Source organism: Anarhichas minor, unplaced genomic scaffold, assembly GCF_050575085.1.
Source record: "Anarhichas minor isolate MPS153535 unplaced genomic scaffold, ASM5057508v1 ptg000026l, whole genome shotgun sequence".
Classification (NCBI taxonomy): Eukaryota; Metazoa; Chordata; class Actinopteri; order Perciformes; family Anarhichadidae; genus Anarhichas; species Anarhichas minor.
The window spans coordinates 7,235,287-7,258,837 of record NW_027466472.1 but is presented as its reverse complement, the minus strand read 5'-3'; the positions used below and the strand labels follow the sequence as shown (position 1 = coordinate 7,258,837).

General features: G+C 42.7%; 2 protein-coding genes across 2 annotated transcripts in view; one reads left to right on the top strand and one right to left on the bottom strand.

The window, feature by feature from the left end:
* grm5b (glutamate receptor, metabotropic 5b) overlaps positions 1–6,060 on the bottom strand; it is a 47,509-nt gene extending 41,449 nt beyond the window's left edge. The window contains exons 1-3 of the mRNA XM_076100206.1: positions 5,908–6,060; positions 4,899–5,354; positions 4,592–4,706 (exon numbers count right to left, since the gene is read on the bottom strand). Coding sequence (XP_075956321.1) covers positions 4,592–4,706; positions 4,899–5,354; positions 5,908–6,060 — 724 coding nt within the window. The remainder of the gene's footprint in view (positions 1–4,591; positions 4,707–4,898; positions 5,355–5,907) is intronic.
* Positions 6,061–18,677: 12,617 nt separating this feature from the next.
* Positions 18,678–22,782, top strand: tyr (tyrosinase). The gene is made up of 5 exons (XM_076100376.1): positions 18,678–19,505; positions 20,002–20,218; positions 20,669–20,816; positions 21,474–21,655; positions 22,535–22,782. Exons 1-5 carry the CDS (start codon positions 18,678–18,680, stop codon positions 22,780–22,782), a joined length of 1,623 nt encoding a protein of 540 aa, XP_075956491.1.
* Positions 22,783–23,551: the final 769 nt, after the last annotated feature.

Sequence of the window (23,551 nt, the reverse complement as noted above, 5' to 3'; positions counted from 1 at the left end):
CCCCTTTGTGCTTTAGTCCCTTTTCCCCTCTTGCTGGTTTCCTCTACAAAGCTGTGTCTATATAATCCCTGTATCTAAATCTATAATTTCAATGATAAACATAAAAAAGAACAAAAACAGCATAAAGTACTTTTTTTTCAGAAATACATGAAAGATTAAAAAAAAGAAAAAAGATCCTTTCTCGCTCCTCTCATGTATGCCCCTCTGCCCTCTTCTTCTTTGATCTCTCCATCTCAACTTGTTATGCATCTGATATCTTGCAATAAATTACAACATGCAATCAAATGCAAAGCTGAAGAGTCTTCTGCTTGCCCTTCGTGGAGCTCCCTCTCCTCCTCCTCTAGCTACTTGCTTCATCTGTCCCCGCTTTCTGGTAGCAGTAAATCAGGCAGTACATTTTAAGACACAGAGACAGGTGCTTCTGTGTCTTTTCTCCCGATGTTTCCACCCCTCCACTCTCCTTCTCGCCCTTCCTCCATCCTTCTCAATTACCACCCTCAACCACTTGTCACTCTTATCAGGTCTATTACATGCAATTAAATGTTCTCTCCCTTTCCCCGCTCTCCCTTCCTTGTCCGTTTCTTCTTTCCAACACTCATTCACTCTGGTCACGGCTTCACCCAGAGAAAAACAACATGCACTAAAAAACGTAAACATGATGAAGTAAAGGGTATCCTCCTGCCCTCTCAGCCGCCTCCTGACAATCCCTCTCCTTTTCGTGTCCTCTCCAAGGTCTCCTCCATCCTCCTCACCATTGCACTCACCACCGCATATCACATCTGGAGTGTCTCCAACAATGTGCAGCTATGTCACAAACGCAGTAATACCCCAGGGCAGATGCTCACTGACACTCGCACTGTGTCAAACACAGAGTTAAACAAGATTACAGAATTACACGGCTAATGGAACACGCACGTAAACACAAATACATAACAGCATGCGTCAGCACACATGCTGACTCAGACTCACGCTCTGTACAATGTATTTGTTTTTGCATCAGTCTACATTATTGAGGAAGTATGAAGTAAATGTAAAGGTGGTGACAGACATGCTATTCCTTGTAATGTTGCCACTTAATTTAGGAGTGCAGCTAACAATTATTTCCCTTATTGATTAATCTGTCAACTATTTTCTCGATTAATCGGTCAATCGTTTGGTCTAAAAAACGTCAATGCGTCAATGCCCATCACAGTTTCCTAAAGCCCAAACGATTGTCTTCAAATGACTTGTTTATTTCGCACGAGTCTATCCCGCCAAAATATTCAGGATACAATTATGTTGAACACAGAGAAGCAGAAAATCTCATACTCAGCGGTAAAAAACAGCGGTTGTATATTTTTTTTCAATCATTTCAGATGAAATGTGCATGTGTGTTATCACATTATTTTGCAATGGAAGTAGCTCCAGGCTACAGACAGGATGCACAGCAGTTTTTTTTTTAACCATAACAAACTATACTTGCACCATGCCTTTATCCTACTGAGCAAACTCTGGAGCTAGAATACAGAGAAACAAACAAGTACACACAATCAGTGCACACTATTTGCACTGATGCATGCATGTGCTCCTATACACGGCGCAGGTAATTACATATGGTTTAGTAAACTATTTCCCAGCACACATATCCTCCGGTAAAGCCTTTTAAAATGGGGTTTAAAATGGCAACAGCTCAGACATTTTTCTCTCTTTATGACCTTACTAACATCTGTGCCAATCGGAAATCTCTATTTAAAACTCCCTCAGGACTGGCACACCATCTATCTTTCTTAACAGAAGCCATTAAATGGATTCCCAGAACATGAGTTCTGCAATCGCAGCCTGAGTCAATTTGAGTAGATATAGTCCTCTGACCCAGGCTCATTAAAACACAAAGTTCTTGTTATATGGGGACCCAACAGAAACTGGCCCATGACCCACTTTGAATCTTCACCCTGAGGCTACACTGCCAGAGACAACAATAAATATGTGAGCATTTTCAGTCGCCATTCATTATACCTCACACTGCCCTCCCCAAACCTTCCCAGTTTCATCTTCCTCAATCCTGTGCAGCCGATGGCAGTTAAAAAGAAACAGGGCATGTCATGCTACAGAGACAGAGAGAGAGAGAGAGGGATGATGGGAAAGGAAACAGAGAAAACTGAGCAGGTGGAGATGAGTAAAAGGACAGAAGGGGAGCGAGAGTGAAGAGAAGGTTGGCATCTTAATTTATTGAGAGATTGATCAATTTTGGTTGGAGCGTGCTTGGGTGACACATGTCAATAAAACCGCTTCAGCCAAATTGAATTAAACTGAACATAGGGCACCGAGAGGGAGGCAGAGAGAAAGAGCGACACAGTGGTGGACGATCATGATTCTCTTCAAGGAAATACTAAATGAAGATTGAAACCCAATTGCAACCAAGTGTGTGAATTATTATTAGTTTGTTTTATGATCAGACAACAGACCGCGACCAATATTGGACAGAATATCCGTACGAGCCATAATGGTGGTGGAATGAAAGTGGATGGTGGTGGATTAAAGAAGAAAGTGCTGACAAAGGACAATGTGCAACACCTCCCTTCCCCTTCACAGCGCCGAGTGAAGCAGTTGAGCACCTTCAGCTACAGGCTGGTCTCCCCAAGGTGCTCTACAAAGACTTTATTCCAGGAACTGTTAGACTTTAGAGCTTCTCCTCTGTCTATTAAAGCATAGGCGTCAGCGTTTCTGCTTAAACTCCCAAAGACATCAGCTCAGTCAAAATTCATATATGTAGTATTTGTTGTTACGCCTGTTCACATATGTTTGACGCAATTGACCTTTCAATTCCCTTGATGCTGTTTTCAAGTCTTGAATCACATTTTATGTCATCTGAGTTGCTATATGAACTGCACATTGACTATCCGTCAATCTATCTTTTGTGTCCGATTAGTCTGACGATACCAAACCAGGCCGAAGAGACTTCTTCGCTTTACAAATGGAACAGGAACTGAAGTAAAATCCACACGTTACATTCAGAAATTCAGACACGTATGACACATACTATTTACCAACGAGAAAGCACTACTCACGGTATTGCCCCCTCCAATCATATTATTTCATTATGTCGATGTAATTACTGTGCTGATATTACATGTATTATTCAGTTTCTTGCATATCGGTTTCTTTTGTCTGTAGCCTCCAGATGCAAAATGTTGATGCAGATAATTGATGAGCCCCCCCCCCCCCCCCTCAATCTGCACACCCTCTCATATCTATCCCAAGTACTTGGTCTTCTGTGGTTTTCTGGCGTCATTATCATTGCGTGCTTTTCCCAATTCTCTTCATCCCTTGTCCCTCACCCACCCCCCCCCCCCCCCCCCATTTGTCTTCTTCAGCTTTTCCTCAATAAACCCTTTATTTCCTCCCTCTCTTTCTCTCTCCCCCCCCCCCCCTCTCTCTCTCTCTACCTCTCTCTCTCCCTCTCTCTCTCCCCCCCTCTCTATCTCTCCACCTCTCTCTCTCTCCCCCTCTCTCTCTCTCTCCCTCTCGAAAAGGCAGCAGTCAACCTTGAGGACCAGTTCCAAGGTGAAACCCGCATGTCTGATGAAATACAAAGACTGAATACTTCCCTGACAAACGCACACAATTGCGCACACAACCACTAGCACTCTCTCTCAAACACAAATGCCTTTCCACATAAAACGCTGCCTGTCTTGCAGCTAAGATTAATAGCAGCACACCAGCTCACCACTCACACACACACACACACACACACACACGGAGATCTCATAGGAAGGTAAAAATAAATGTCACACACAAGACACATGTTATTTCTGACACCATATTGTGAGCGACATGCAGGGTTTGTCTGTCGCCCATCATTGACATAAACAAATGTGGACAGATTAGTAAAAGTGTCTAAACATCTGCAAATAAATCCCTTTGCATTTTCAATTGGAATAATTAGAGTTAATGATAATACAATTAGGCGAGGTTTAATTAGCATCAATCAAAGTTGTTACTAGGGTTTAGTCCGTTATATTACCAATCTCTCTCCTTATATACTGTATGCATATATACCTGCATACGCTGTGTGTGTATAACACCAAGGTTGACAAATACAAACACTTACCCTTCATAGCTCAACTCAAATACTGCTGTAATGCCCTCAGGCAATGCCAGAGGCCAGGATCTAGAGCCCTCGATGTGTGTGTGTGTGTGTGTGTGTGTGTGTGCGTGTGTGTGTGTGTGTGTGTGTGTGTGTGTGTGTGGTTCAACAAGCCTTCTCTCAGTGGAGCCATGAACACACACGTTGTCACTGCATTATCCTCCAGTTCATGTGCATAGCTGTCACACATCTCCCACAAGTTAACCGACTGACACAACTCACTACCACCTTCAGAGTGAGTGAGTGAGTGAATAGGTAAGTTTGTACAGTGCATCTCCTTGCCTGTACCAAAAACATATAATTCAGACAATTACAATTTATTATATGTCTGTAGCACACAATGTGTGTGTGTGTGTGTGTGTGTGTGTGTGTGTGTGTGTGTGTGTGTGTGTGTGTGTGTGTGTCCATGTCTGAGCTTAGGAGACGAGTTTAAAAGTCAGAGACGGAGTGTGTGGGTGGTTGTACCTTCAGTGTGTATAGCAGACACGTAGCTCCAGTTGTATCTCTTGACAATGTCCACCATAGCTCTTGCCTGCTGGGCATCCGAAGGCACCACCCGCATAAAGTACTTATAAAGGCTCTGAAACAATGGAGATAAAAATCAATGAGTGGCAGAGTTATACGGGAGCATCTAGAACATTCAGTTAAGTAAACGTTTAATTTAATTAAAGTCACATTAAAGTAGCAGAAATACATTCTCTCTCCAGTTCCTAAGCCTACTTCTGTACAACTTCAATGGCCTAGATATTTGTCTACAGGTACACGGGCTCACCTTATCGCTGAGGTCCATACTGGTGGCAGAGTAGGCAATCTGTGGTATGTTGAACAGCTGTAGAAGGTTCTGGACCTGGATGGCTACCGAGCTTGACCCTGGTCCAATTAAACCCACGATGGGTTTCTTCCCCCGCATCGGAGTAGCAGAGGGGTCTGCACACTTCATCGTGGGACCTCCACCTCCTCCGCCTCCTCCACCTCCTCCTCCTCCCCAGGACGCTCTTTCAGCCCACTCCTCAGCCTCGTCAGAGGAGACGAGCGAATCCCGTATGAACTCGATGCTCTGTTCCAGAGCCACAGCTGAGTGCCAGCAGGAGTCCCGGATCTCGCAGCCCAGGGAGATGTTGGGAAGGATGTGTGGGTCGGTGTTGATGCGGTCCAGTGTGTACATCATGGCCTCGACCCTCTGGATGCCATACTGTTCTCGCACCGCGCCACACTTGCGTTCATGTACCTGTGCAGACAGGGTGGCAGAAGAAATCAAGTGAAATTGAAGTGGCCTTTAGATAACAATGTTGTCTAAATTGTGTCATTACTGATGATGACATTCATTATTCAGACACATTTTTATTGTTTTAGCAGCCTGTATGAACAGTAAGACACATTTAAAAACTTGGGCTTTAACACATGTCTGCTTCACTGCTGGGCTAATGTTGGATTTATATTCTCATGGCCATTTGCAACTATTAAAAGTTAGATGGAAAAAAAGCTTAAATGTCAAATAGGTTCCTGGGGAAGCAAGTGGTTCATGAACTCCTATGGAGGTACCTGTTGTACAAATTGAATATGTTGTTAATAAGCAGAGCAGCGTTATAACTCTCTGTCCAATAGATCGCAAATTTGCCCAAAAATGATCTCCAATAATTATTCTGAGCATAATTGTATCCATCTTCTGCTTCGTTCAAATCCAGGCAGGATTACAGATTTACACAAAATCTACAGTCACAAAAACAGATTGACTATAACTATGACACACAAACCATTCTGCAGACAGGGCAGGAGCTTACCTTGTCAGCGGGAGGCTGATGATGGACGGAGAACAACGCTCCGATGATGATGTCACCAGCTATGTGTGTCACAACTCGCCGTTCGGACTGGGCGGAGTCAGCGTCATAAGATCCCACCCAAATGGACAGAACTAGCAGCAGACAAAAAATCATCTTGGTCCGTTGAGGTAACAAAGGAGAAGCGGATCTCAAATTCGTCATAGAGCCGTCACAGGAAACTACTTGTCCGAGAAACACTTTTCCTGGCCATGGCAAAAGCTTGTGGCACAGAGGAGTTGTTCGGAATGGATGACAACAATGTATTCCTTTCTTCTGACTTGTCGTTCTCTCCCTCGGATTTCAAGGTGGGACCATCACGGCGACAGTGGAGACAGGTGCAGCAGTGCAACCTGGGAAATTCAAAAGAAAATCTGGGCTAAGTCTCATTGGCTGAAAGAACTTCAGGCTCCCCCAGTTACACAGTAACAGGTGACAGACAGACATGTTCACATAAAGCTGTGAGCAGAAAACACTGTTAGCATTTGAACATCTTAGTAGCACGCTGCGGCACACAGGCTTGTTTGTAGTTTACTAGTTGATCCATTTACTTCTTTAATAATCACAGCCCGTAGACAGTCATTGCTTAAGCTTGACAGACTTTTTCACACATGTAGAGAAAACTATGTAAACTAAAGCCTGACATGCTCACATCATTTTCTCTCACCTTACGGAGGTTGAAGTTTAATTGAAATGGGGATGCAAACTGTGCAAATAAAATCAACACAATGACCATTACAGTGAGCAACATAACGAGCTGTTACTGTTGGTTCCTAATGAAGCTTAATATGATGACCAGAGAATCGTCTCTAGACTCTGGCCCAGCTTTACGGCCCTGCCCTTTTATTCCTGGTGCGCAGCTCTAAATCACTGTGATCTGAGCGGAGTCACCATCGTCACCACTGTGTCAACATAATATCAACAACATAACCGCAGCGGCGTATCACACTTCACATGCTGCTGTGAGGAATATTTGGTTGTCCCACAAGTTTTATACAGCACTCACTTGAGACACCAACAAAGTCACATAAAACGACTGGCAGCCACATTTATTTCTTTAATCTATTATTCTTATGGTCCCTTGAAGATTGAAAAGCCACGATGAGCACCAAATAAAAACTCCATGTCATTCCTCAAGTGTCTGCCCCTTGACGCTAACCGAATTAAAACTTGGCATGTTACATCTTAAGCTCCTGCTGCTGTAATGGCATTACTTTCGCTTTTGGGTGTTCTCTGCAAATTGGAGCCCCAGTTGTTGTTATCATTACCGTATAAATTGTTTTGGATACTGAAACGAAGATTTGGGCAAAAACTGTGCATTCAGGGGTATTTTGTATTCCTTTCGTTCTAGGACAGAAAGGAGATCATTGCAAGTTCCTCGTTATAAATTATAGAAGATTTATGAAGGTTATGAAGCAGTGAAGAAACCCTTTTGCATGGTTCAAACAGACGTACAGGACACATAGCTACAAGAAATAAACCAAGCATAAGTGTAAAATAGGGGAGGGGGGAGGCATCAGTTTCCTGGGCAAGTCTTATAATTTGCTTCACCTCAGAGCAACACAAATACTTAACTGCAATGGAGAATTTTAATTGACCGTAAACAGCAGGGGAGCTGGGACAGTTTAGACAGCAAACGATGGCATCCACTGCTTATGCAAAACAGGATCAAGGTCGTGACAGGGATGTTGGTGGTTAGCTGAGCGGGGAAAGGGTGGAGGGAGAGAAATGAAGGTGGAGTGTAGTGAATTTCATAGAAATAGAGGATGAGAGGGGCACGGAGGAAGGAGAAGGAAACGGAGCGCATTAGATGAAAAGACTGAATGAGGGGAAGATGGGAGAGGGAGAGGTGGGGGGGGGGGGGGGGGGAGAAAGAGAAGGCAGAAGTGCATGGAGAAAGAGGGAGAGGACGAGAGATAGAGCCAGAGAGGGAGATAATAAGAAAGGAAACAGAAGAAGAAGGAGACAGTGATAAAAAAAAAAGAGGCATCAAGGGACAGAGAGTCTCGCTGAACGTAATTAACATGACAGTGTCAGGATGGCAACAGGGCTAACTGCTGCTCCAATAATGAACAATTCAAACAAAACTCTGCTCTCTCTATCTCTCACACACACACACACACACACACACTCCGTCTCTACCAATGACGCAATCGTCGCTCTGTCTCCCATTCTCCATATCTACTGGCACATTAATGTAAAAATGTGATGGTTTTTAAACTCTCCTCACTTAAGATTACACTGATAACGCAGCTACGACACATTCCCACTCACCAAAATCCTTTCACCGCCCGTTTCTCTCTCTCTCTCCCTATAAGACAAGACACCGTTTCATTTGCAGTCCTCCCGTATGCCTCTCTCACACACTCGGTCACATACATGCTGTGTCTCTCTGTCACGCTCCCCCTCTGTGTGTGTCTCTCTCTTGTTGCGTAGGCCTAACTGTAGCTGAAAAGGAAAAGAAAATCAAATCCTCATTGCCTAAACAAACATCTTGCACACGCCATTAGGCATTTGTATCTCTAGTTCTATCCAAACTACGCACGAGGGGCATTATAAAACCTTCCAAATCAACTTCTACACAGACATAAACAGACAACACAGGCAGAGACTAAACATGCTCCCTCCTTCTCTCTGTCTTGCTTCAATTCACCGAGTTTCATTAGTGCTGCTAGTGCTGACACACTGTTTTATGTGTTGTTGTGGAAGCCTTTAATTTACTATAGACAGAGACAGTAACAATTAGAATTTATCTGAGAGAATCCATTTTCCACAAACACATTTATTTCCTCTTTCTTTCCCTGTATGACGCACAGTCATTTGTGTTTGTCATTAAGCAGCGTCTGGAGTTTTCAGAATAGATCGCCGTTGCTCTTTTCGTCATGTGAACAGCTTGACTTTGACTGTAAAAGAAACTTTTTTTTTCTGCATATTTTGACAGGCTGAATGAGGAACATTAAAGTAAGACAAATGTAAATCATTCTCGGACACAGTGCAAATATGCACCATGATACCATATCGTAGTGTTTCCGAAACTATTCTCTGGCAACTAAAATGGGTCACACTGCTTTTTCGGTTTTGTACACAATTTCAGGAAGCTGCAGTTTCAAGCTGCAGAGCTTCAGTTATTCACTGGGAAGGCTTTTGCTGAGTGGGCATGTGACAATGTGTCTCTCCATATGCCTCTTGTTCCCGAGTGGACAGGAGGTACTATTTTTTGCACCTGAGCCTCGGGAAACAAGGGGTTTTTTTCAGCATGTTTAAAGTTCAAAGGTTTCCTTTCGATCATCAACCACTGCCTTGTTTTCCGGAATTCTCTAAGTGCCACTAGGAGCTGTTCCTGGCTCCCAGGCCACATCGCTGAGGCTAGGAGACGCCAACACTCACAACAATCAGATGTCTGTCCCTTGTGTATTTTCCTCTCACTGCTACAGCCAATTTCCTCAGTCATTCTATCTCAAGTCTTATTAAATAGAAAAGATATGATACACAATGACCTTATCGGACAGTAAAGGGTAGGATGTCACACAGCATCAGAATCTCTCTAATTCAGTATGTGATAAAGACAATATGTCACCGTAAACGTGCTGCTGATAACGGTTGACTCTATGGGATTATATAGTCTCAATAATCCATGCATGCATGTATACGTCATCAGAGGGTGCCAACACATTAATAACGACTTCACCTGCTGCAGTGGCACAGACAAGGTGTGACACAGCTGCGACTGCTTTACTCTCCCAAACGAGCTCTGACCTTAAATCACTTCTAATGTTCCATCACTTGCAGCCTCCTTTTTCTGCGACCTCGTTATACTTTGATTTTTATTTATTTTGTTGTTCTACTGTGGTTTAGTTGATGCTACAGCGTCCCAAATACATGAATTCATTGACTGCTGTGGTCTTTTTTTGTATAAGTAATCACTGACATACACGAACAGCGTCTGCTCGGACTGCCTCTCTCTCCAAGGAGAAATCAAAATCCAGAGACGACAACAACAATGACTGGCGCAGCGCTGTGCATCAGGCAACCCGCAATGGGAGATCAGAGTCCGTCATTTGCACCGAATTAAACACACACACACACACACACACACACACACACACACACACACGATTTTCTTTTTCTTTTTACAAGCGAATGGTGCAAAGCATGACAGAGACACCGTCTGAAATGGACATAGCCACAGCATGCACAGATGAAAACCCGGTTTGTGATCCCTCTCCTTCTTATTGGCATGACTGTATCTCCTACAGCCTATCAGTGCAACTGGCTGCTCTTTTCTTTTAATAACTAGGTTACACCGTTACAGGACATAACCTTATAATGTAAATCAAGGATAACTAGTCCAGATCTTAATGCAGGTGAGTCCCTTTACAAATACTGCAAGAACAATAGGTAGAACAATAAGTGCGACAAAATCACTCTGAGCAGAATATTAAGTAGGGTAGAGAGGATAAGTCTGAATAAAACACGGTGGTCTGTCATTAAGGCTATATATTCCTGTAACATCCTACTGCAAACCTTACCTTATATGAATCTATGTCTCTCCGGCGCCACTGCTACGGTCCCGCTTGATAATTAGGTTGCAAGTTATATTACCACAGAGGAACGACGCTGCCGATAACGTGTAGCCCAATGTCAACTGTCACACACACCGGAGCGGTCCCGATTGCTGTGCAGCCTCCGAGCTCCCTACGTTTTCCAGTCACGCACACCTGAGCCTGTCTCCAAACACCTCTCTCCTTCATCCCGCCCCCTTTTCCTCTCCACAGCCCCTCACCCCGCATGCCCTCCGCTCATCGCTCTCTCTCTCTGTCTTTCCACACATACACCCCCCCCCCCCCCCCCCCCCCCCCCGTCTCATCCCACCTCTCTGCTAGTTTTACCCTCTTATTTCCCCTCTCATCCATCCCTTTCCAACTCTCGATATTTATTAATTTATCCTCCAGTCAAGTGTGCCCTAATTTTCCCTCAAATAAATTTCACTAAAATAACCCATCTTTTCATTAAGTTAGCCTCCTCTCTTTTCCTTTGTACATCCTTTTGGTCTCTCAGTTTGGATTCTGAACATTTCTTTCACATCATCCATCTTGCCTTATCCTCCTGTCCTTCATCTCATGTCTTCCAGAAGAAAAACCAGAAGAAAACCTTTGCTTATGAGACTGTTCAAGCTAGCAGATGGTTTGCAGACCACTAATTAAAAGAGAGCAGTTGTCAGAGAACGGGCCTGTTGTGTGTCTAAAGTTGATTGTCTTGCCTTTAGCTTAGCATGTTCTTACCTCAATACCATAAACAATGGAGCGAAGATGTTTTTAAAACGTATTTATGTCACCAATACAAATGTGCTAAGCTAATAATGTTAAGCTAGTGTTACTCTACTTTATGATTTTACACATTTAACTGTTAGCTTAAATTCTTCCGCAGACGTTAGCCTAGCCTAGCAGACTTTAGCTAACGTTACGTTGAAAAAGTCAGTTTCCCCAACAATGTGTGATTCCACCTTTTCCCAAACTCCACTTTTCTCCCATTGAACGTCAACAAGTCGTCAACCATTAAAACAACGCCGTGAAGGAGACACGGTTTTATTTAATGGGGGCACAGAATTCGACGTAACACCTGTTACCAGACTCGAGCGCGATTCAGCCAATCAGAGCTGAGTTCCGGGGTTCTGTTTCGTTCTCTCCTCTTCGGTTTAATTCTAACAAATTAAAATGCGATTTAATGGCGTGAATATACAGCACTTTAAGTAGCCTATTGCCAACGGGTGTTGTAGAAGGTTCACATTGTCTTAAGTAGGATTTATTAAGTCGCGCCAGCAAAGGGAACAACAGACATAAACCCGTATGTGGTCAAACCGCGCATATTGATTTATTTGATATAGTGTCTTCTTCTCTCTATCTCTCGGCACACGTTTGTTTTGTCATTTCCCTTTATCCCACTCTGTCTATCTAGCGCCCTCTTGGTCCCTCTGCCGATACTTAATTAACAATAACAATAATAATACTTTATTTGTATAGCGCTTTAAAAAGGTACTCAACGGCACCTTACATACATAACAGAAACAATAAAAGCAACAACAATATAAACAAAAGAGATGATATAACAGCAAGGACCGACACAAAAACGTACGTATATCGTCACAGGTTAAAAGCAGATTTAAATAGATGAGTTAAATAATAGCCTACTGTATCCATGGTTCTTCTTATAGCCTAATTAGTAGCACGAGGTGGACTGTCTGTCTCCCCATCTGATCAAATAGACATCAGAGGTGACACTGTGCGCTGGGACAACGATTGGAGGAGATCGATAACATTTGAAGTTTCATAGCCGTCACGGGAGTAAAGAGCAATTAACCTATGCTGTGGGCTTACAGCTTCGCCTGGCGTCCGCTTAAAATACCCACAGAGATCAAATCATTAAAGATAAAAAAAATAAATCAATACAAATCTAATGGAAACATCCTGCTTTCCTGCAAACGTCTCCACTCAAATATGTCACTGACTGACTGCCACTGCCAGCAACCACGGTCTATCCAGGTTTTGCACGGAAATAGTTGTTCCATGTCCCCTGTTTTTAATGGCACGTTTAATCTAACTGTGGGCTTTTCAATTTGAGTTGTTTTATTGTTTTTACTTAAATTGAATCAATGATTAAAAAAACAAAAAGACAAATGAACAGGCTATCTTATCGAAACCTCTCTTTCGTTTTCACGCTTTCCTCAACTCTTTGTTTGGAAATGTGTCTTGGCATCAAATGGGCTAAACAATATTCCCTTTTAAAAATAAGATAAAAACGACAGTAGCTCCCATGTCACTGACGTTACATAAAGCTTGCAGTAGAAGGAAGGAATTATAGGAGATTAAAAAATATCAGATGTCGCCATCGGCTCCAAGTGAGTATCCTATAGACACCTTTTCACACCGGGAATATTAAAGAAGTGATTGTTTGTCATGTTTTGTGCATCCTCTTGTTGCAGCCACTTTGACATGCATCCCCATACATGAACTTGACTGCTGTATAGAGAAATAAATGCATGAGAAATTGTCTTTACTCGGTCACGCCACTGCCCCGCGAATGGAAAAGCAAATGAAGTTACATACCTTTGCTTGCAGGACAGGTGAATGCCCCTAGAGAAACACAGCATCCCTCACGCATCCATCAGCGCATCATGCTGTCGGTAGGTAATCTACTTTTTCACTATGGCAACAAATGAACCCCCTGTCCTCTCTCTCTCCGCCTCCAATGAGGATGCTCCGATAGCGTCACAGGTCATCATCTCTCTCTCTCTCTCTCGCTCTCTCCCTCTCTCTCTCTCTCTCTCTCTTTTTCCCTCTGCCTCGATATCACACCTACCTCCAAGATACCATCTGGAGATACAGGCCTACCGATTGAGAGTAGCCCGGGAGAAAGAATGAGAGATCGAGGGAGAGACAGGGAGAGGGGGAGATAGAAAGGGCTTTAGAGAGCTTGGCTTTGACAAGCCTTGGATTAATTTCCCAGCCAAATGCATTTGGGATTAGCAGACCATTAAAAGAGCATAGATATAGGCTACACACACACACACACAACTACATAAATTCCCACACTGTTTTTCTCACACACACACACACACACACACACACACATGCAGGCTGGACGAGGCTTTAGCTGATGCAGTGATAGCCTTACTAACCCTGACCTTTCTCTCTCTCTGTGTGTGTGTGTGTGTGTGTGTGTGTGTGTGTGTGTGTGTGTGTGTGTGTGTGTGTGTGTGTGTGTGTGTGTGTGTGTGTGTGTGTGTGTGTGTGTGTGAGCTCGAGCTGGAGTCAAGAGCTGGATCCTCCGAAGGCCAGCCTGTACCTGACCTTCCTCCTCAGACTGCTATAATCCCACTGAGACTAAAGCTGTTGATGATTCCAGCAGCTGTCTTAAGATCACAAAGTCACACATTCAATCAAGCAGCTCACAAAGTGGACATCTGGCAAGTTAAATGACAATACGTGAGATGTTACAGTACGAGTTGTGATGTTTTGGTTTCCCATGGAAAAGTAGTAATGTCTTTGGTATTGGTCAATCAGTATGACTATGTCCATAGTGTCCACTTCTGTCATTAACATCACCACCAGGCTGCTAACTGATTTCCAATATTTACTCATTTTGATCGATCTGGATTATGCGTTTACCGACGATGCGATGCATCAATAATTGACTTGATTGATGCATCGTGTGATGTATTCGATGTTAGAATGCAGACTTTTGGAGGATCTTTGGAGATTGAACAATGCATAGAGACTCCGACACAGTTCCTGTCTGCTGTCGCTCTACAACATGTCTTTGATTTTTTAAATAGAAATGTTTAAAACGGATGAAATCTGGGGTCCCATTTCCATGGCAACCGTTCACTGCTGTAGTAAAACAAGCAGCCAATGAAGTCAATGTCTCTCTCTCTCTCTCCCTCCCTCTCTCACACTCTCTCTCTCTCTCTCTCTGTTTCTCTCTCTCTCTTTCTTTCTCTCACTCTCTCTCTCTCTCTGTTTCTCTCTCTCTCTCTCACTCTCTCTCTGTCTCTCTCTCTCTCTTATCTCTCTCTCTCTTTCGCTCTCTCACACACACACACACACACACACACACACACACACACACAGACACACACAAATTCAACTCTTCATCATGATTGATGCAAATTTGTATCAATAAGCAAATTACTATTGAAACACGTGACCGAGCAGAGTGTGTTGCAACATGAAGAACTTGATTGAAAGGTATGATAGATGAAAATCATCCCGTTACCACACTGCATGTGCGTAATCTGACACTGACACTGTTGAGCAGAGTGTGTGGGCAACAGTGGAGTGCATCACACGGCGACAGGTCCCCGGGTTAGAGGAAAATTAGATTACAGTGACGCAACCAGGACACCCTGACACACCTGCACTGTGTTTGTGTGTGTGTGTGTGTGTGTGTGTGTGTGTGTGTGTGACTGGTGTGTAGAACAGCACATGCATCTAAACATCCATAGGGTAAAATTCACTTTTTACCACACTCCTCCGCAAATCACAAGCACAACAGAGTCAGTGTCACAGTCGACAAATCAATTATTCAATGGCATTTCAAAATAACAGTGGATACCCATGGTTGCCATAGACACATAGCTGATTTACAGGGTTGTCACTTGTCCGTGATATTCCTACTCTAACTAGGACAAACAGAGAAAAAAATAATGGCAACAGAGAAACAAGGACGTCAGTTATGAAGCATTCAGTCTCGTGTAATGTGATTCCTGCTTCATTGAACAAGTAAATATTGGGGTATTAATGTCACTTTTAAGTGAACTAAACAATACGATTGTGACATGTGGCAAACATCAATTTCTAATAAGCCTCATCATCTTGATTGTGTTGCTCTTGTCATCATCAGGTACTTACACTCACTAGATATTATTCATGACTTACATTACGGCCTTCTTAAAAGGTTTAATACGTCTCAAATAGATTTTGAAAATCGTTCCCACTAGGTTAGAACAATGTCACAATATCAACAATGTTCGTGTCAGTCGACAGTTTGACACAAAAGGCAGATCTGTCCACCTACTTCAACATTATGCAACTCCTCTCTGCAACAATGTTGAAACGCCCTGTAACCAGGTGAAAAAGTCTCACCTCATTGGCAGATTTATACCTAAGTATAAAGTTATTGTGAGAACAGAATGACGTGAATCTCTCTCAAAAGAGAAGCCCATTGGAACAAGTGGCTTTAGCATGTTGTATAATCTATAACACTGTGTTTATTGTTTATTTATAACATTTTAAGAGGAGAAATGCGAATTCAACGCACTTTTAAAAAGAGCAAGTGTCCTCAGATCCGCTGGCAGGCTGTTCCAGAGTCTGGGTGCATACAAACTAAGAGCAGCCTCGGTGTCGATTGTTAACTGTCAGCACAGGTTGACAGGCTGTCATGGTGTCTCTGAGTACCAGGACTCCCTGATAACAGGGACGGCACACAAACTGGGGAAGCTGCAGTATGTGAATTTCACCTTGCAGTCCCAGTGAAAAGGGAGCCACCCATAAAACAGAAGAAAAATCTATTTTAGGGCTGCAACTAATAATTATTATTGATGATACCTTAATTCATTGGTTTTAACTAGTTTTGTTGACAGAATATCGAAAAATACTCATCGCAATATTTCCAGAACTCACAGTGATGGATGTTGATTTGTCCGATCAGAAGTTGGAAACCCCAAAAGATATTCAGTTTACTGTCAAGGAAAACAAAACAAAAGAAGAGAACATATTCACACTTGAGAGGCTGGAACCAGTGAAATTTGAGATTTTCTGTCCATCAAAGAATTGATTAATCTAATTTCTAGATCTAACTATCTGCCTCACTTTCTGTCCAGGTGCAAATGAGGAGCAGGGTCACAGGTCAGTAGCTCATACACTCTGACCATCTTTGATTCTGAGCCACAAACACATTCATTTCCTCCAATACACACAATACGCAAGTTATGTCTCCCCTTGTAGTAGAAACCAGTAAGATTTATCTTCCTGTGCAGGGCTGCGGGGTGGATTTTGATATGAATAGAAAAAAGTCACATAAGCATAGGAAACACCACCAGCTGGTCAGCTCACCAGTGTGCTCCCTTCCCTCCTGTCTAATTACAATTGATGAGGAGGAACCTAAAACCCTGCTGTGACAGCCAGTCGCCTTGTGGCTGTTCCTGTTTCAGGCAATAAACGGGTCATGCTGCCCTCCTGTGTCTGGTTGGGACAAAATAATAAGATAATTATGAGAAAGCTTTACTTCATGTCAAGTGGTTGTTGAAATATTCTGGAGTTCGTGGTGTGAACTGCTGTAACCTGAGAGCTTTAAAGAAGGTGCAATTCTCAGTAAGTTCAAAGAAAAAGCTCTCTCTCTCTCTCACCCACACACACACACATGCACTGTCTGCTCACTTTTCAGAGCAGCCCTGCAGACAGGTTTATCCTGTGATGATCATTCATGTGCGTACTACTGCGTTCCTGCAGCGGGATAAGCTGCACCCCGTGCCTGGCAACGGCAGCATGTGACCGGCTTGTGATCCCGAGGTTTGTGCGGATGACTTTGTGCCCTGGGCCCGACTGTAAACGTCTATAGTCTGCGGAATCACAGGGAGCCAGTGCACACTGAGGAAGAAAAAAACTCACTGACTGTCTGTCTTCCTCTTAGCCTCCACATATTATAGATTCTTGTGTTATGCGGGTGGTTGTCACGCTATGGTGAGGACACCGTCAAAGAGACCCTTATTTTGTAATAGGCTACATGTAATTAAATGTTTCTTAAAGCATGCACAACTTGTGAACTCATGAATCAAGTCAATGATGGGATCATAAGATGTACACACAAGTTACAACCATGTTGGATTGCAGTTTTTAGTGTTTCTTTTGTTGTCCATATTGTTTATTGTACAGCTCTGCTTCGACTGATATCACCCCTTTGCAGATGCTTTTTGAAGCTTTGTTATTTACACTTAGCTCTGGTGCCATAGAATAACTTTTATTGTGAAATATTATATATTAATATTATATTGAGTGTTGTAAATACTTGGTAATCTGGCTCACTTTTAAGACCCACATGGAACACCTGACAAACAAACCGAATATTGGATTTTGTACAGTAACAAATCATGCTTCTCATTTGCTGTCTGTTCTCATACAAATACAGAACGTAAACTGTCACAAGATATTTTTTACATTAGCTGTACATGCTCCTCACAAATGGAATGAGCTCCAAAAACGTTTAACTTTTATATGTTTCATATGGCCTCACATAACTAAATCCAAATGGAAATATTGTTTTTGTCTTTATTTAAAAAATAACTAAGTGCAACCTGAATGATGGCTTAAGATATCAGTGATATAATATGTGTGCTGCCCAGACTAATATATACCTTATTTCTCATGCAACACACCAAATAGAGCAGAACCACTGACCACACTGATCAGCACTCCTTCAACCAGAGGAGAAACTGAGTTTGGCTTGACGGAACACCTGCAGAAGCTCACTTCTGATGTCACTGTGGTAGATTCCTATTAATATATTGTCAGTTTATTTTCCAATTCTCACTTTTTCTGCTTCAACCTCACATCAACTTCACACTTGATCATGCATAAACTCTGGCCCGGTCTTTGCCAAGGGTAGAAACCACATGAGTTTCTGCCTGAGGTGGATCAGGGGCCAACTGGTCTCAAGACAAAATGTAAGAGGAATCAAGAATATTATCCTGAGCATGTGATGGTGTAAGTGCACATTCTTGAGTATGAGTGTGTGGTGTGTGTGTGTGTGTGTGTGTGCTTGACAGAGTGCGTGAGATCACAATGAGATCACACACTTTGCCAGAGGACGGCCCCTAAAACAGCTCAATGAGTGGCAAGAGAACAGGTCTTTTGGTGTAAGAGAGCGGAGGAAAGAGGTTCGGTGGAGGGTTAGATTGTAGCATAGAGGGGTAGCAAGTTTCAAAAGTTAGTAAGTTAGTAATTGGTTGCTTGTATACATACAGGTACCCTGAAGAGTGTGTATTTTTCTCTAGAAGCCATCTCTAAATCAAATTTGGTTGTGTGAAATCTGGCTCGTACTGACTAGCAGTAACTTTACGGCGGTGAAGCTACTTCTCTGTGCCACAGTTGCGTCTAACCTTGCCAGCTGAAGTCTGTGAGGACATCAGGTCCTGTTGTGTCCACCTTTGCAGCAGGAGTTTACGCTGTCTGACTTTCACCATGAGGAGCTTGTATGTATCTGTCGTTCTGCTGCAGCTCATTGGGACTTCTTTATGCCAATTCCCTCGCCCGTGTGCCAACTCAGAGGGACTCCGGACCAAAGAGTGTTGCCCGGTGTGGGACGGTGACGGCTCAGCCTGCGGGGCCCTGTCAGGCCGTGGTTTTTGCACTGAGGTGGAGGTCTCAGAAGAGCCCCATGGGCCACAGTACCCACACAGTGGGATCGATGACAGAGAGCGCTGGCCTTTGGCTTTCTTCAACCGGACGTGTCGCTGTGCTGGAAACTATGGAGGTGTTAACTGTGGTGAATGCAGGTTTGGTTACTGGGGTTCAAACTGTGCTGAGTACAGGGAGTCAGTGCGCAGGAACATCCTGACCATGTCACCTGCTGAGCAACAGAAGTTCATCTCTTATCTGAACCTGGCAAAGAACACCATCAGCCGTGACTATGTGATCTCAACGGCAACAAGAGCAGAGATGGGTGAAAATGGTGAGAACCCCATGTTCTCTGACATCAACAGCTATGACCTGTTTGTCTGGATACACTACTATGTGTCCCGGGACGCCTTCTTGGGAGGGCCAGGGAACGTATGGAGAGACATCGACTTTGCCCATGAATCTGCAGCATTTCTGCCGTGGCACCGAGTCTACCTGCTCCACTGGGAGAATGAGATAAGGAAGCTGACGGGAGATTTCAACTTCACCATCCCATACTGGGACTGGAGGGATGCCCAGTCCTGTGAGGTGTGCACCGATGCTCTGATGGGCGGACGCAGCCCCCTCAATCCTAACCTCATCAGCCCTGCTTCTGTCTTCTCCTCGTGGAAGGTAAGAAAACGTCTCCCTCTGACTCTCAGTGAGTGTGTCTGTGAGCACAAACTGTACGGATAACTATGTGTAGATATATGAGCCAATCTTTCTTATCCATTATTAAGAGACTAAAAATGCCTTTCCCCACTAAACAAACAAAGGCTTTTTATATTTCAATTTCATTCAGCAGATCTGTTGTTCTAAAGCTGGTTTAGCCTCTTAATCAAAAGAAATGAATGAAATGTTTTGAAACACATTTTTTTTAAAGAATTCATCCTTAAATGGTCCAGTCAGCATAAAAGATCAGAGTGAAAATCCCACTTCAGAGGCTTTGTATTCACATCCCAGAAAATGTATCTTCGACTTTATTCTGAGTTATTCAGATAAATCCGTTTGAAACTTTGTGTGTGGAGCTCTTTAACCACAGTGTGTGTGTGTGTGTGTGTGTGTGTGTGTGTGTGTGTGTGTGTGTGTGTGTGTGTGTGTGTGTGTGTGTGTTTGTGTGTACGTGTAGGTGATCTGCACCCAGCCAGAGGAGTACAACAACCGAGAGGCGTTGTGTAACGCCACCGGGGAGGGTCCACTGTTGCGGAACCCTGGGAACCATGATACCAACCGCACGGTGAGACTCCCCACAACAGCTGATGTGGACTTCACTGTGGGCCTCACACAGTACGAGACGGGACCCATGGACCGATTTGCCAATATGAGCTTTAGAAACGTCATAGAGGGTAGGAGTGGTTGAAACACACACACACACACACACACACACACACACACACTTTAGTATTAATGTACTTCCATGCTTAACCATCGAACCTGAACCTAATCAACGGTCTAATCTGTCTAATGAGTTTTAAAGAGAAGCAAGCACAAATACAGACACACACACTTAAACCTATAAATGGTGAGACACCAGATGCTCAAAATCCATCCTACTAAAATTATAATTATAATTATTTATAATTACTAATTCAATGTTCTGTTAATAAAACACTGTTTTATTTTTGCAATACCTTGTTGCTTGAGACTAATAGTAACCGTAAAGCATTTTCCAAGAGCATCTCTCAAAAATAGTCAATTCCACCTAAATGACTGCTGCAGTCACGGCCTTCAGCTAGTATCAAAAGGACACAAAGAGCACTTTAAACACAAGTGAGTACTTTTCTTCCCTCCTGCAGGTTTTGCCAGCCCAACGTCAGGTATGGCAATGACAGGCCAGAGCACCATGCACAACGCCTTGCATGTCTTCATGAACGGCTCCATGTCCTCAGTGCAGGGTTCAGCCAACGACCCCATATTCCTGCTGCACCATGCTTTCATTGACAGGTAGGATGAAGCACACAAGCATGTCTACTGATGGCACACAGGACAAAGAGAGCACACAGTGTGTTTACACAAAATCTCTTCATCATCTGGTCAATTGTTTCTATTCACTGCAGTGAATAACCACATCTGTTTGTGATGATGAATAAACATTCATGTGTTAGAAAGGAGAAAGAGGGAGGGGTTACAGGAGGCAGAAACAAAAACAGAAAAGTAATACAATGAAAAAAGAGAGATGGGAGTCTTGCACATAATCAGGTCGGTTTATGTATAAATGTCTTATAAAGTTGATAAAAAATACTTACTTAAAATACAGATTTTTTTTATTAATATTTTTACAGAAAGATATTGACAAGACACTCATGTATACAAACATAAAACACAAAATACATAAATTCTAATACCTTTTAAAAAATGCGTATGAAAAGTATTTTATTAAGGAAATCAACATATTTGAGAATATTTAAAGATCTCCACCTCTCCCATTTAATATTATTCGCTTTATCCTTTTTCTTCCTCTACGTCCTACTTCCTTGATACGAACATTATATGATTTCTTGATTCCTTTTACTATCTTTATGATAACAATCTTTACCCACAGTTCCCTTCCTCCCTCGATTTATCCCGTTTATCTCTCCGTTCCTTCCTTCTCTTCTCCAGCATCTATGAGCGCTGGCTCAGAGCCCACCAGCCTGTCCGGACCAACTACCCACAAGCCAATGCTCCCATTGGCCACAATGATCGTTACTACATGGTGCCCTTCCTGCCTCTCCACAGAAACGGAGACTACTTCCTGTCCGACAAGGCTCTAGGATTTGAGTATGCTTACCTGTTGGACCCGGGTCAGTACAAAATAACAAACAAGCTCAGTTAAAGATTGTTTCTACTTTTTCTTCTATATATGTATATAAAAAATATATACATACATATATGTGTGTATGTATGTGTGTGTGTTTGTGTGTGTGTGTATGTTTTGGAGTATGATACAATTACAGCATAACATAAATATTGCAGAGTACTACTGCAAATTTAAACAAGTTAACTGTATATATTTTAAGAATATTTTATTTTTCATCATATATCATATTTTAATATATCATTTTATGTAAGTGTATCAACTGTATTGTGACCTTAAGACAAGTTTCTCAAAGGGGACAATGACGGAAGTGTACAACACACCAAACCAGGTCATTTGGCTGCTGACAGGTCTACGTTGTATTGAAAGGTTCTTTGTTTGTTGGTGAACAAAGGTATAGCTTTCAGAAATACACTGGACTGATTTAACCACAATACACTTGTGTATTTATGTGATTTATAACGAGAGGCAGCAACATGCATCGATTACCATGGGCACAGAAAGTGTGCAAAATTATGTTAAAGGAATATTGTGAAGGACTCACTGAATGAACTATGTCTGATTGTGGCAACAACATTTATAATTCAATAATTCAAGCTGTATTGGTTCCAGAGACGCGTAGCAGATATATTGATATCTTTCACCGCTAGATGGCGATTGAGAGCGCAAAATAGAAAATAATTTATGGTTATGCATAGTTTTCATTAAGCTTTCTCATAATTTTGGTTATGTAATTCATAAGTCATTCACTAAAAAATAGCCAGTTTTCCAAATATTTGCAACTAAGGTTTCATAATTTCTTCTGCATTCTTTTTGAAGATGTCATGTATAAAAAAGAAAGATTAACATCATATCTCCACTACAGGCCAGAGGTTTGTTCAGGAGTTCCTGACGCCTTACCTCGAGCAGGCCCAGCAGATCTGGCAGTGGCTCCTGGGAGCCGGGATCCTCGGGGCGTTGATCGCCGCAATCGTCGCCGCACTGCTAATTGTTGCAAGAAGGAAGTGGAAGCGTAACCAGAGGAGGAAGAGGGCGACGAGCTACGGAGAGAGACAGCCATTACTGAACAGCAGCTCAGAGGAAGGCTCGTCTTCATATCAGACTACTCTGTAACACACAGATACTGTACATACAGCTGAATGAACTGTTTGGAACACTCAGTGTTTTCATGTAGCAAATGCATGAGACGAATCCTGGTACAAGATCAAATTTGCTATTGATTTCCCAAAATAAATCTATTTAAATTGTAAAGGTATCGAGCAGATGTGTTGTCTTTGAGATTTTTACTGCTGAGACTTTGGCCCCCAAATTCAGTGGAGGTGAAGTGAATTTCATTGTGGTGATTATGGCATTTAAAAAAACATTTCCCCCCCCCCCCCCCCACCAGTGTATTTGGGTAGTGACTGAAGACATCACGGTATAGCTACTTATCAATAGAGGTGAATGGGAAATCTTTTGGGGGAGATTTAGGTGAACTGACCCTTTAAGGTTTGAGACAATATAAATGGAGATTATGCAGAAGGAGCAGGGACCCAACATCAGGAAGATATCGCTAATAGTTTACACATTCAGCAGATACATATCAGGAATACAGATAAGGAATCATTTTGAGTGACACACACACACACAATCAAAAACAAAGCCATTAAGTGTTCATTAATACAATGCAACACACATGTTAGTGTTCAAATGAAAATGTGAAGATGTATACACTGCAGTACAGTATTGTCTTGTGATTATTTGTACTGTGACTTTGAGTACATTTACTGTCTATTTACACAAACTACTCGGCAGTCAATGACAGCAGCAGTGGTGTGGATATTCTTCCCTTTTTCTTGACTTTCCTCACTGACACGAAACACAGAACATCCTGATACATAAT